This window comes from Triticum dicoccoides, chromosome 4B, assembly GCF_002162155.2.
Source record: "Triticum dicoccoides isolate Atlit2015 ecotype Zavitan chromosome 4B, WEW_v2.0, whole genome shotgun sequence".
NCBI classification, from domain to species: domain Eukaryota; kingdom Viridiplantae; phylum Streptophyta; class Magnoliopsida; order Poales; family Poaceae; genus Triticum; species Triticum dicoccoides.
In genome coordinates, this window is record NC_041387.1 from 5,103,786 (window position 1) to 5,116,233 (window position 12,448).

The 12,448-nt window shown below is 45.1% G+C and overlaps 1 protein-coding gene and 1 pseudogene across 2 annotated transcripts in view; one reads left to right on the top strand and one right to left on the bottom strand.

Moving 5' to 3' along the window:
• Positions 1-2,896: 2,896 nt before the first annotated feature.
• LOC119292404 lies at positions 2,897-7,114 on the top strand (annotated as a pseudogene).
• Positions 7,115-8,651: 1,537 nt separating this feature from the next.
• LOC119294503 (disease resistance protein RPM1-like) overlaps positions 8,652-12,448 on the bottom strand; it is a 4,307-nt gene continuing 510 nt past the window's right edge. The window contains exons 1-3 of one of the 2 annotated variants that reach the window (XM_037572699.1): positions 12,396-12,448; positions 9,454-12,278; positions 8,652-8,931 (exon numbers count right to left, since the gene is read on the bottom strand). In XM_037572699.1, the coding sequence (XP_037428596.1) occupies positions 9,470-12,250 (2,781 nt within the window). In that variant the 5' untranslated portion in view covers positions 12,251-12,278; positions 12,396-12,448 and the 3' untranslated portion in view covers positions 8,652-8,931; positions 9,454-9,469. The remainder of the gene's footprint in view (positions 8,932-9,453; positions 12,279-12,395) is intronic. The other variant, XM_037572698.1, reaches the window with a different exon arrangement.

Genomic DNA, 12,448 nt, shown 5'->3' on the forward strand with positions numbered 1-12,448 from the left:
TACTCCGTCTAACCCAATCACCCTCTCTCCTGAGTCCCGTCGTCACTCATTTCCCTCTCCCCATTTCTCCGTCCTTGGTCGTCGCCGAATCCTATCTCTTCCCCGGCGCTTCTCCGACGATGGTGCTGGTGGTGATTCCCAGCAGTGGCGCGATGGCGTAGTGCGGAGGCAGAGGTTCACGCGCGCTTCTCTGTCGTTGCAGGTTTTGTGCTTGGTCGCAGCGACGCAGAGGGGTACTGCAACATGTGTGTCATTTTGTCACCATTACTCGCACTATTTTTTACAGTGATTTGGCCGTTGGTGCTCCCTCCCAAAAGGCAAAACTGCAAAGTTGCACAGATACCATTCTTGCACTGCCGGACCAGATTGCTGTTACCTCCCAATCCCATGCTTCATGGAAACGTAATAATTAATCAACGACCTATTCATCTCTAGCAGTTTTGAGAAACTTAATAAAATAACGGAGAAACACCCACAACCCCTCGAATATAGCTGTCTAACCCATTCAGAAAAGATCTTGCCAATGCCAGGGAAGAGGCCGGATTTATAACGGCAGTCTTGAGACCAGCCGACGTGGGATGTAGTGATGTAGACGGCCACGGCATGCAGATGCAGTACATGTAAAATTGGCGCATGCAGATGCATGTGCGATGTGCGCGTTAATATATACCAGAGAGAGATTATATGGGATACAGTTGGGCCACGAGTCCAAGATTATAAGTTAAATTAAACCGCACATTACAACAATCCAACAATACACAAGTATTAATATGGTAGCTAGTTCACCTAGCTCGGATTGTAGTGTCAATCGCAAGCGACATAAATATGGTAGCTAGTCATTAATTTAATTTGATGATTACTCTCCCTTCTGTCCATAAAACATGAAATGGAGCGACATATGTAAAAGACACCCTTTCATAAATTTATAAAATTGCAGTGGGGACATGCTCTATTGTCTCAGGTAAAAAAACAAAACAAAGCATGACATGTCGACAGTGGAACTGTGGGGAAAAACATTTCCTCGTGGGGCTAGTAGGATTCTTCTGAAGTGACTGTACCCACTATTGTACATATTTTTTTAGAAGAAATTCGTGCTACGGTCGATGAACGCCAGCTCCCCTTTGTTGTGTTGTGCAATTTTAATCTTATGATGGGGGAAGGTGACATAATTAAAATAATGCAAATAACATTGATTGGTCAAGACTCGAGAGTGGTGCAATCTAATAACTAATTTGCAGACTTGGTGCTTAGGGAAATATGTAGGGTGTGGCACTTTACTTGTACGAATAAGCAGTTGAACCCAGTCAGACTGCACTAGAGAGTGATTATTCTATCATGTCATGATATACCGTGCATGCATCCATCGCTCGCTGCTGGTTTGATATTCGTGACACATTTTCTGATTTTTGTCAAAATTTGTCTTGTTTCAAAGTATCACATGATGTTTTGTTAGGTTTTCAAATAATCACATGATGTTTCATTAGGTTTGAGAGGGGGAGGGGGAGTGTCTAGAAAGAAAGCCAAATAAGAACAATACTTATAATCCCCAGTTTCATAAGAGGTGGTGGGCGTGACCATAGAAAGCTCATCATGTGAAGATCGGCGGGTGCAGCTGACATCCAAACACTAGTAGTCTGTTGCACTCCATGCATGGTCCTCTCCTTGCTGGAGCAATGGCTCCACTCACCCAAAGCTCATTCATCAAGCAGAGAGCTGGAACATCTCCTCGATCAATGATACCCTGTTCACACACTCACCACACAACTCCGCCATCTCACCCTAGCTCGATACCCTCTTTTCCCTTTTTTCTCAGTCTTGGGATGGCGCATCTACGACCCCCGTAGTAGCTCTGCATACACTAGCCGGCTCTACAAAAGTGCTTGTGCATGTACATTTCATTTAGTACTCGGCGAGATTTCTGCTACCTCACAATCCCACCATGTAATTATTAATCAATGGTGTGCACTCATACATAGAAAGTATTCATGGAAAAACTCTTTCATGTAGTGAAGCGACGACCACAACCGCTCGAATGTAGCTACCTAGCCTAGCCAAGACAAGTGCACGCTAACATCGATCACGACCGAGTGCAAATTTATAATGGACATGTAGTGCCATAGAGGGTCAAAGCTGGAGGCAGGTGAATGAAGATGCAATACAGGGTGTGGTCATTGCAAATCTTGTCCTTCACTCACCTACCTTCTGCATGTACCTAGCTTGATTTGCCTTTCCTTCACTAGATTCTACCTACTGCGCCCATTGCGCCTTTCCTTATGGATGTTGCATTCCATGTAAGATCTTAAATAATGAACACATAAAATTTATAAATGCCAAATGTTACCAAACTACAGAGTAACACAAACGCAAATTAGATCAGGATTTAAGCATACCTGTGGAGGCTATCTGGCTATGATCCTGAATCTCCAGCCTACATTCAACTCTGAGTCTGAATGTGAAGCAATAATAATTAAGGAAAGGTGCCTGATGTCAGAACTTTGTTCTGGGAGCAATACAAAGCCTAGGTGGCTCACCTGAATCTGAAGTCGTTTCTCTGAAATTTCTGAACTTTGCCTGATGAACCCACGGAATATTTGTAGAGTCTGTCGCCTGATTGATTGTTCACTTGGCAAAGCCAATATAAAATCGTCAGATGTTAACTTCTGTTCCTTGTTCTGCAGGGAAAAAACAGCCTTGGAAGTCCTAATTCAGTCCCTGGATGGAATCACATATGTGGATCATGATCCTGAGGGAGGAATCCACCTGCAAAGGGTTTGAAAAAAAGGCTGAATGCAGGGGAAATTACAGAACACGACAATTTCTTCGTTGTTCACTCCAGGAGACCCGAGATCCCCCCGACGGTGACACCTCTCCGCCACCACCACCACCGCTCCTCGTACGCTGCCGCCGCCAGACAACTCCGTGCGTTCGATGGATGCGCCTCTCCGGGAGGAGTCTTGGTTGGCCTGCTCCGGCTGCACCTAACCTAGTGCCACTTCTCCAACGGCCACGGTGGTGGCCACCGGAATCAGGTGCGCGCTGCGTCTCTTGACCTGTTAATCAATTACCTCGTGATTGAGAATGTGAGATATTCCTTTGATTAGTTGGTGGGAAATGATGTCTTCGCCGAGCGTGGTAAGTGGTAACTAGCGGTGGTACTTGCCTACTTGGGTTCAATTTCTCAATGGCGAGGTGTTAACCTGCTAGATGCTACTGAAAATTGGGAATGTCTAGCCTCTAATCTTGCAGTTGGTAAGCGCTAAGTGCTGCAGTAGATTGTGGAGTGATGCAACTGTCACTAGCATGGTGCCCTGATCCCACGGCCATCCATCCATTGGTGCCTAAAATCTACTCCCTCCGTTCCTAAATATAAGTCTTTGTAGATATTCCACTAGATGGACTACATACGGAGGAAAATGAATGAAACTACACTTAATATGCATCTATATACATCCGTATGTGGTTTATAGTGGAATCTCTACAAAGACTTACATTTAGGAACGGAGGGAGCATTCCTCTGCCGTGCATTGCATGCTTTATTGTCCTAATCAGAAGAAACGGCAGCCCCAGATCTGTATAAGAAAAGTATTTTTCAACCTTGTTGGTCGATGCAAAGTTGCAAACTGATTGTTCTGGACCTTAATTCACTTGAGATGTTATACATATGTATTTGTGGATAAAATACATATTTACATTTTGATTTTAGAGGTTTTGTATGACACCAACGTTCGAGTCAATTTCTTGATGTACTTGGCGATGGCGACCTAGCTCGTGGCCGGGAGAAACAAAATTAAGACACCGTGAATCCGTGATACCGCAGCATATATATTTTGTAAGAAAAATAAATCCAGCACAGCCAAGAAAATAGCGGATATAAGTGATCTCTGGAATTGCCTGACATAACTCATCTTGTGGAAATTACTCCTTTTCTGTTCCTTGAGTCAGTCTTCGATAGAAATGGTGGTGTCCTGTCCTGATCCCATGGCCATCCATTGATTGGTGCCTGATTTTTTTAGATCCTCATTTATTGCGCTGCCGTGTATTACACGGTAGTTGTCGCAATCATAAGAACTACCAGCCACAGCTTCTTTGTAGGAAAAGTATGTATGCCAAGACGAGACGAAGACTTGAAAAATACCGTAGACCATACATAATATTGTGCTTGCGAGTGAACTCAAGATGAACTACTCTCTCCATTCCAGTGATGTTCTCTCCCTGTAGCTAGCTGCTCTCTCCCTCTTCCAACCAATATGGCTGTCGAGCTTGGACATCTTGCCCGAGCAGCTGCAGCAATTCTCTGCCTGTTGATTTGCCATGTTGCACCGGTTGATTCCCTTGCTAAAGCGAGGATATCAGGTGGGACTGGAACCTGCATCACCAGGGAGCGGAAGGCGCTTTTGTCCTTCAAGGAAGACCTTCTCGACCCTGCTGGCCGTCTCTCGTCATGGCATGGCGAAGATTGCTGTCAATGGCATGGAGTCCGGTGCAGCAGCAGAACAGGCCATGTCGTCAAGCTCAACCTCTGCAACACTCATGGCGACAGCAGCCTGAGCTTGTCGAGAGATGAGGTGGGCTCCTCTTTGGCTGCTTTACAACAGTTGAGGTATCTTGATCTGATCTCGAATGACTTCAACGGCACTAGCATGCCTGTGTCCGTGGGCTCTCTGGAGAACCTAAGGTATCTCAACCTCTCGTTGTCAGGTTTCGGTGGGAGAATACCTTCCCAATTCGGTAATGTCTCAAAATTGCAATATCTTGATGTTAGGCGGAATGGTAACTATGATGTCCGTGGCAACTATTCCTATAATATGTACGCGGTGGATCTTACATGGTTGGAGCTGTTAGGATTAATCTTGACATGTGTTGTGCACGTCCAAGTGTGCCGTGATGGGTGTGTTGCATGTCACGTTAGTACTAGAGATGCATGGTAGTGAAGATAAGTATTAGTCAAGAGAATAGGCTGAGTTAGTTTACATGCATGAGTTGGTAGCTGGACTCGGCCGGGTTGTATGCGGCCATTGAGGAATAGTGGGCAGCGCTGCATGCTGTTAGTGGTGCGTGTGCGTGAGTGCATGACATAGGTGGCTGGGTCCTTTGTATATAAGTGTTGTATTGGAGCAATGAAAAGGAAGAGCCAAGAGGGCTGGGAAAAACACAATGTAGTCTCTTGTTTCACCAAGGAGAAGGGCCTCTCGTGCAAAGTAACAGCCGGTCTTCTTCTTGGTTGTGTGTGTGTATGTGTAGAGTTTCTCCATGGTGTGTGTTCATGAGAGATGAGAGGAAGAAGAACGGCGCTGCGAGGAGGCGGCGCCAACAGGAGCATCTCCCATTGTTGAGTAATCTTGACATGAGCATTGTGGACCTCAGCCTTGTGCGGGATTTGGTACACATGGTTAACATGCTTTCTTCTCTGAAAGTGCTCCGCTTACGAAATTGTGGCCTTACCAGCACCGCGTCTGCTACTTCAAAATCAAACCTCACACATCTCCAAGTCCTTGATCTATCATACAACTCGTTTAACACATCACTAGAGCACAACTGGTTTTGGAACCTTACTTGCCTTGAAAATCTTCATTATTTGGACTTGGCCCACAATAATATATCAGGAACCATACCAATACCATGGTCGCTATCAAACTTGAAAGCAATGAGGGTCATAAGTCATAATACGGTGTCCGCTAATTTTGAGGAGAGCATATCAATAATCACAAAAAGCCAAACACGTGACTATACCTTTGAAGTCTACAACCTAGTGGTGACTAGTTGAAGGCACGTGCTACGCACGTGTTCTGCACTCACTCATTTTTATATGAAAACGGCGGCTTATTTAGACGCTGCCAGCATTGTTAGTTTAGTACAGTATGTATGTATGTTGTTGAGTGTTAAATCCGTCCGAAGGATTGTCTAAGTTGCTGCGTTGGAACCATGGTTGATACAAACATTCAATGCTTTGTGTACAAGCTAGCTGTTTACGGAATAGAGGTTAGTTAGTCTAGTCGTTGTTTTCCTAGCACCGCCACGAAAGATCTTGAATAGCAGAGTTTCAGCAGCACGTATGTGGGACCATTTGGAGCTGGGAGGATTCCAGAAAGATCAGGGAGTCATTTTGGCGCCAGCCCGTACATGGCGAATCCAAGAAATGTCAACCGTTAGATCTCTTGGGTAGGGCACTGATGAATGGTGGATATTATTTTAGTATGGAATAAACCTATGGCTTGTAGTTACTCCAGAGTCTTGGCAGACTGCTAATTCAAATTCAAAAATTTGTGTACTATAGTAGTAGAGAATCTTGATCTATCATGTACCAATTTTAACATGACAGATTCCTGATGAGATAAGTTTGCTGATTGGGCTCACTAGTCTAAACTTATCAAGTAATCAGCTGACCGGAAAAATCCCAAATCAAATTGGTGACCTAAAGCAGTTGGAGTCCATAGACCTATCCTACAACGAGTTCTCTTGTGAAATCCCGCCAAGCTTGTCGACTCTAACCTATCTGAGCCACTTGAACCTATCATACAACAACTTATCAGGCGCGATACCATCTGGCCCGCAGCTGGAGGCTCTCGACAACCAGATCGGCATCTACATCGGCAACCCCGGTCTTTGTGGCTACCCTCTGTCCAAGAACTGCTCTGCTAGTACTACTGATGCGGAGCAAAGTGTCAACCATGAAGATGCAGATCATATCTCATATCTCTACCTTGGGATGGGCATAGGGTTTGTGGTTGGCCTTTGGGTGGTGTTCTGCACCATGTTACTGAGGAGAACCTGGGCGATTGCTTACTTCCAGATCATTGACAAACTTTATGATGATGTTTATGTATGGCTATTACTTGGGCTCACCTGATGAAGAACCACGATGACGACGCAGCGTGAGGGAGCCCGCGGCATGTGCAGTTGAACTGCTCAAGAGCTGTATGTTATTGCTTTGTGATTTTTATGTTATTGCTTTGTGATTTGGAGAGCAAGTGGTACTATGGTGTGTGTATTGGTACTACTACTATGTACGTACTAGTTTCTGGTGCTAATACCAGTTACCTGTAAAGGTACTTAATGTACCGCAGCACAATATATTATATGGGTTGAATCAAATGGAACTATTCCCTAAATTTTATCAGACCGAAAGCTGTGGACATGGCTACGTGGACAGCAGTGGGCCTCCTGAGTGCTTGCGGCCTATGTTCATGCTTGCGCTCACAAAGGAGACAATGTTGTTTTTGTTTCTGCGGGGCTGTATGATATATCGTGGTTCCGGCGACGGGGTTCATGACCACTACCTTGGGCCGGTACGACGGTCGACGGGGATGTGTAGCTGGCGCTGGGCCCTCTGAAGTCTGAATGAGAGAGAGGGCACCTCCTGCCGCTGGTCAAGTAGCAGCTCAAGCTCTCTCTATGTCTCCAGGTTATGATCATTCCTGGATCCCCTATGTACTGGAGTTCAACTCTTGAGTCTGAAAATCTGAATGTGAAGCAATTATAATGAAGGGTGAGAGGCGCCTGACCTAAATGATTGTTCTCCTGGTGAAGCAGGTAGGCAAAAGGGACACTGACTGATGCTAGAATAATAAAAGGATTTGTACTGGTAACATACCTCAATTTGGTCCTCTATACTTTGATGTTGCTCTACAGCAATTAGTACCCAGCTTGCCTGAAATGTTTGTTTGCTGCATATCCAAGGAAGGAACTTACTGATATTTCTGTAGTATTTCACACATGAACTTCTCTTGGAGTCCTGCCAGTGAAGCTCCTCTGCAAAAGCCTCTCCATTGGTGCCTGCGTTTTTCGCCCTAGCCCTTCCGATGTTCTTTTGCCAACGGTGCTTACATCTTGCCAAAGCAGGAATCAGGGGTAATAGTAGTACTACGTACCAGATCATTAGCATCCATCAGACCATCTTCAAAGGCAAGGTCCTCGGGTACTGGAAATCCAACCTTGTCATATATGACCATGGTATATAAAAAGATTTCCAGAAGTGCAAGATAGATACATAAAAAGTTGATTACAGCTGCAAGATCACTCAGATAGACAAATCGACATAATGCAACAAGACTACTCAAAAGACTAGATGTATAACAACTTTCAGCTGCTCCACTCTCCAGCAATAGAAACAATTGTTATAATCTTTATGGCAAAGAGAATTATTTCTAAACTTAAGGTCACCGACATTGACAAGTCAACTTACATACATTCTTTGCACAATCTAGCTATAGCACCATCGGTTTACTTACCTGCAGCTCCAATAAAGATTGCCATATATTCAACTTCCGATGAGACGAATAAGACAAGTTTTCCGATAACAGAAACATAGCTCAGCTTCCCCATTTCATAACGAAATTGAATAGTCATTAATAACAGCAACGTCGTGAATTCCAGATTGAGTTTTTAGCAGCACATTTGCATGCTCTCACGATCAAATTTCACCATGCCAAAGGAAGCAGGTAGACAACGGAAACCTCAACTAGCTGATGAGCGGAATACTCATTTCACACGATGAAATGTGGAATGAGACACACGCATTGGCACCATCGCAGAGCCTCTCATGTTCTGTTCTCCCCTTGGGGATTGCGCACAGCCAAGTATGCAAACTTATTATTCTTTTTCTTCTTTGCAGCTAATTAAGAAATCGCCAGAGTCATGCATGGAAATATGTATTTTCCTTTCAGACCCACAGCTGATGTCGTATTTATCAGAAACAGGAATAGCCCAGATTTAACAACTCATCGAGAAACAGATGCAACAAGTGCAAACACCTGACAGGCTGCTGGGATTAAATTCTTCTCGCCCCATCAAAGCCTTAACACAGGAGGAGATATGTTAGGAACTCCTCCAAAGTACCGAAAAGTGCCCTTTTGCCTTGAAACTGTTGAATTCTGTGTTGAGAATCCCATGAGAAGATGATGGAACCGGCATTGTTGCATAACAGAGCAGAACCTGATAATAATCGCAGGTGAGTCAGTCTTGGGAGTGAACAAATCTCTGTATATTTGTCAATACATTAATAGCAGTCAACTCAGCCTCTTAGTTTAGGATAAGCACGCATTCTTTAACAAACTTTAAACAAGAGCATGCACATATGAGGAACTGTAAGTTATATAGATAGAGAACAAATAGGAGTCAAATTTGAGTCAACAACAGGTACTTGAACCTTGAGAGTGTAAAACAAACATATCCTAAATATATACCATAACTTATGTCAATATGAGGAAAACGGAAATGGTAAGATCTATACTTGTTTCTACAATCAGTTCTACTAGTACTAGGCTATGTAGTTGCATATTTCTACTGTATGTGAAGAAGATATACATGGGCATGAAGAAAGGAATCACATTAATTAGCTTTAGTCAACAAACTCACAATAAATTCGCACAAGCCATTATTACTAGCTTATCAATTGCTAATTCAATTCTGCCAATGCATAACATATGCACAAAAGCCGAAAAAGTGAACCCTAACCTTGGAGCAGGGATGATCACCTAATCCTTTCAAACAGTCCTTTCCGAGTCAGTTCAACTGTAACATTCCTTATGTGGCTAATCTTCATTATATCTTCATTGCATTCATCTGAATCTCTCTGTCGCCGGAGTTTCTCAATCAATTCTTCTGATGTGTCCTCCAGACGTAATTTTTCAAGGGCCCTAAGATATTCGATACCATCTGGAAGAAACTTCAACTCGGGACAGTACATGAACAATAGCACAACGAGGTTTTGCATTGCGCCCTTCTCTATTCTAACTTGGTTGAGCTGTGCCGCGCCCCATATGTGTAGAAACTGAAGTTTTGGAAATGAGCCTGCGTAAAAGTCCAACCTCTTCCCTTCAAAAGCCTTCATTAGCCCAAGAGAGCGTAGACCATGTAACACGCACAAACAGGAAAATGTGTCCTCATCAATATTGGAGAATCCCAGGGTCAAGCAAGTGAGGCTATTAAGGTGTGACCAAGAAGAGAGAAGCTTTGGCATCGATGTTTTTTCTAGCTGTCCTGCTAAACCAAGCCAAGACAGGGTTAGAGGTAAATATAGCCCTTCAAACCGCAGCACCTCATTCTCAGCTGCAGCGGCAATTCCGAGATGAACAAGATGGCTCATTTTGGAGATAGCATTGCTCAAGTCAGCAGAGTGTTCACTTCTCACATTGCACACAGTGAATGTTCTTAGCTCTGTCAAAGCTCTAACTTCACGCAGAAACACTGGAGTGGCTTTGACACACTCGAGAGCACGCAATCCTGCCAAGTGCTGTATTCCATTAGGCACGTTGACTCCACCTACCCTGAAAATTTCTAATGACTCTAATGTACCAGGAACAGTATATGCATACAGGTATCTCAACTTCTGAAGTTTTACAACACTGTTCGGCAAATACGTCAGATTAGCGTTGGTAGCATCCAAGACTTCCAAGTTTTGTAACCTCCCCACTGCTTCAGGTAGGCTTTCAATATCGGTATCCCTAAGTCCCAAATAACGCAGATTAAACAAGTCGAATACCTCATTGGGAAGCATTTTGACACGAGAACCTTGCAGATCCAATGTTGACAGCAAATTTGAAGATGTTAGGATAAGCTTCAGCAAATCAACATTGCTATATTTAAATACATGGAGCGCACGGATATGTGTCGCACCAGATCGTCTCAGCTGCTCAAGGTTTTCCCCTTGGACAAATATGCGACGTACACACTCTGCAGAAAATGCCCCGGCAGCAGAGCCATTACAAACTTCACCAAAGCATTCCTCTTTGGCTTTGTTGAGGGCAAGCAGGCGTATGACATCATGCATCCGGTAGGATTTCAGTGATCCGGCATGATTGCTCTCCATTACCTGCAGTAGGCTTCGGTTCACGAGCTCAACCAAGTATCCCTCGGCCACTTCCTCCAAGGTTCTGTTCCCTTCCTTTTCCCTGATAAATCCAGCAGCAATCCACTGCCTCATTATCGTCTTCCTCTTTAATACATAATCTTCTGGGAATAATGCACAGTACAAGAAACAATTCTTCAAATCATATGGAAGGTCGTCCAGGCTGACCTTTAGAATCATATCAACATCAGGGAGCATGTCTTTCACCAACTGTGAATCCAAACCCCTGTACACATTCTCCCATTCGGCAAAATTTGGGAGTTTGCTGGAGAGTAGGCGGCCAATGCATGCAAGAGCAATAGGCAAACCTTGACACTTTGCAATGAACTTCACCGCTAATTTGTGCAACTCCAGCGGGCACTCTTTGTCGTCATCATTCCAAAAAGCTCCTTGGCAGAATAACAACCAAGAGTGACGTTCTTGTAGCGGTTCCAACTGAATTGCAGACTCCCTAGTTGCCAACAACGACACTTCCTGCTTTCTTGATGTTATGACAAATCGGCCGGTACGATCAGATGTTGGGAAGACATTCCTTATCTCTGTCCACACGCGTGCAGTCCAGACATCATCCAGGACCAAGATGTACTTTTTACCTTGAAGGTAGTTATGGATGGATTCTGCTAGGCCTCTCATCTCAATGTTGGCGATATCAACTGCGACCCCGAACTCTGTGGCGATCTTCTTCAGCAGGTCTTCAAGACGGTAATTCTGCGACACGGTTACCCATGCAGCGGCGTCGAAATCCACCTTCACGGTGTTGTACACATGAGCAACCAGAGTGGTCTTGCCAACACCAGGCATCCCACACACCGTGGTGACTTTGCTGGTCCTCTGCTCCAGACCATCAGCACCACCGCCTCCGCCGGTCAGCCACCGTATCAGCCTTTCCCTGTTCTCCTCAATCCCCACAAGGTCCTCATCCCTGGTGAAATGCAGAGCTTGATTCGTCGATCTGGCCGCAGAAACAAATCTGTCAATTGAGTAATCCTTCTTCCTCCGCTTAGCATCCTGCAGCTTGGCTTGGATATCTTGGAGCTTGGCCGCCAGGCGGCGCCATGTCCTGATATGCTTCAGCCTCTTCTTCATCTTGGCGGCATAGCCCCCATGCTTCTCCTCCTCCAGCTTGTAGGTGAACTCGTCGACGACGTCCTCGATCTGAAAGGCGAGGCCCCTGATCTGGCCGACGAAGATGGCGGTTGTCCTATCAGTGTCCTTGAACCGCTCCGCCTCCTGCAGGTAGGCCTGCATGCTCTCCAGCTCTGCCTTGGAGTCACGGATCTTGCCGAAGAGGTCCCTGAGGGCGGAGGCTTCCTTCCATAGCAGTTTTGCGCCAAACGTGAGCGCGTCTTTCGCCAGCGCCGCACCAAGCTTGACCACCACCTGCCCTACCACAGCCTCCGCCATGGTTGGTGAGGCGTCAAAGCATCACCGACTGCATATTAGATCCACAAAAAATGAATCAATTTTGGACCTGAGATGAGATCTCCAGCAAGATAACAAACAGCAAAATAATTCCTGGAAGTTGAACACCACGGTATGTAGGACGCACAGGCCAGGGAGCTGAGGGGGGCCGGAGAAGCTGGACGGCGGCAGCGGAGAGCT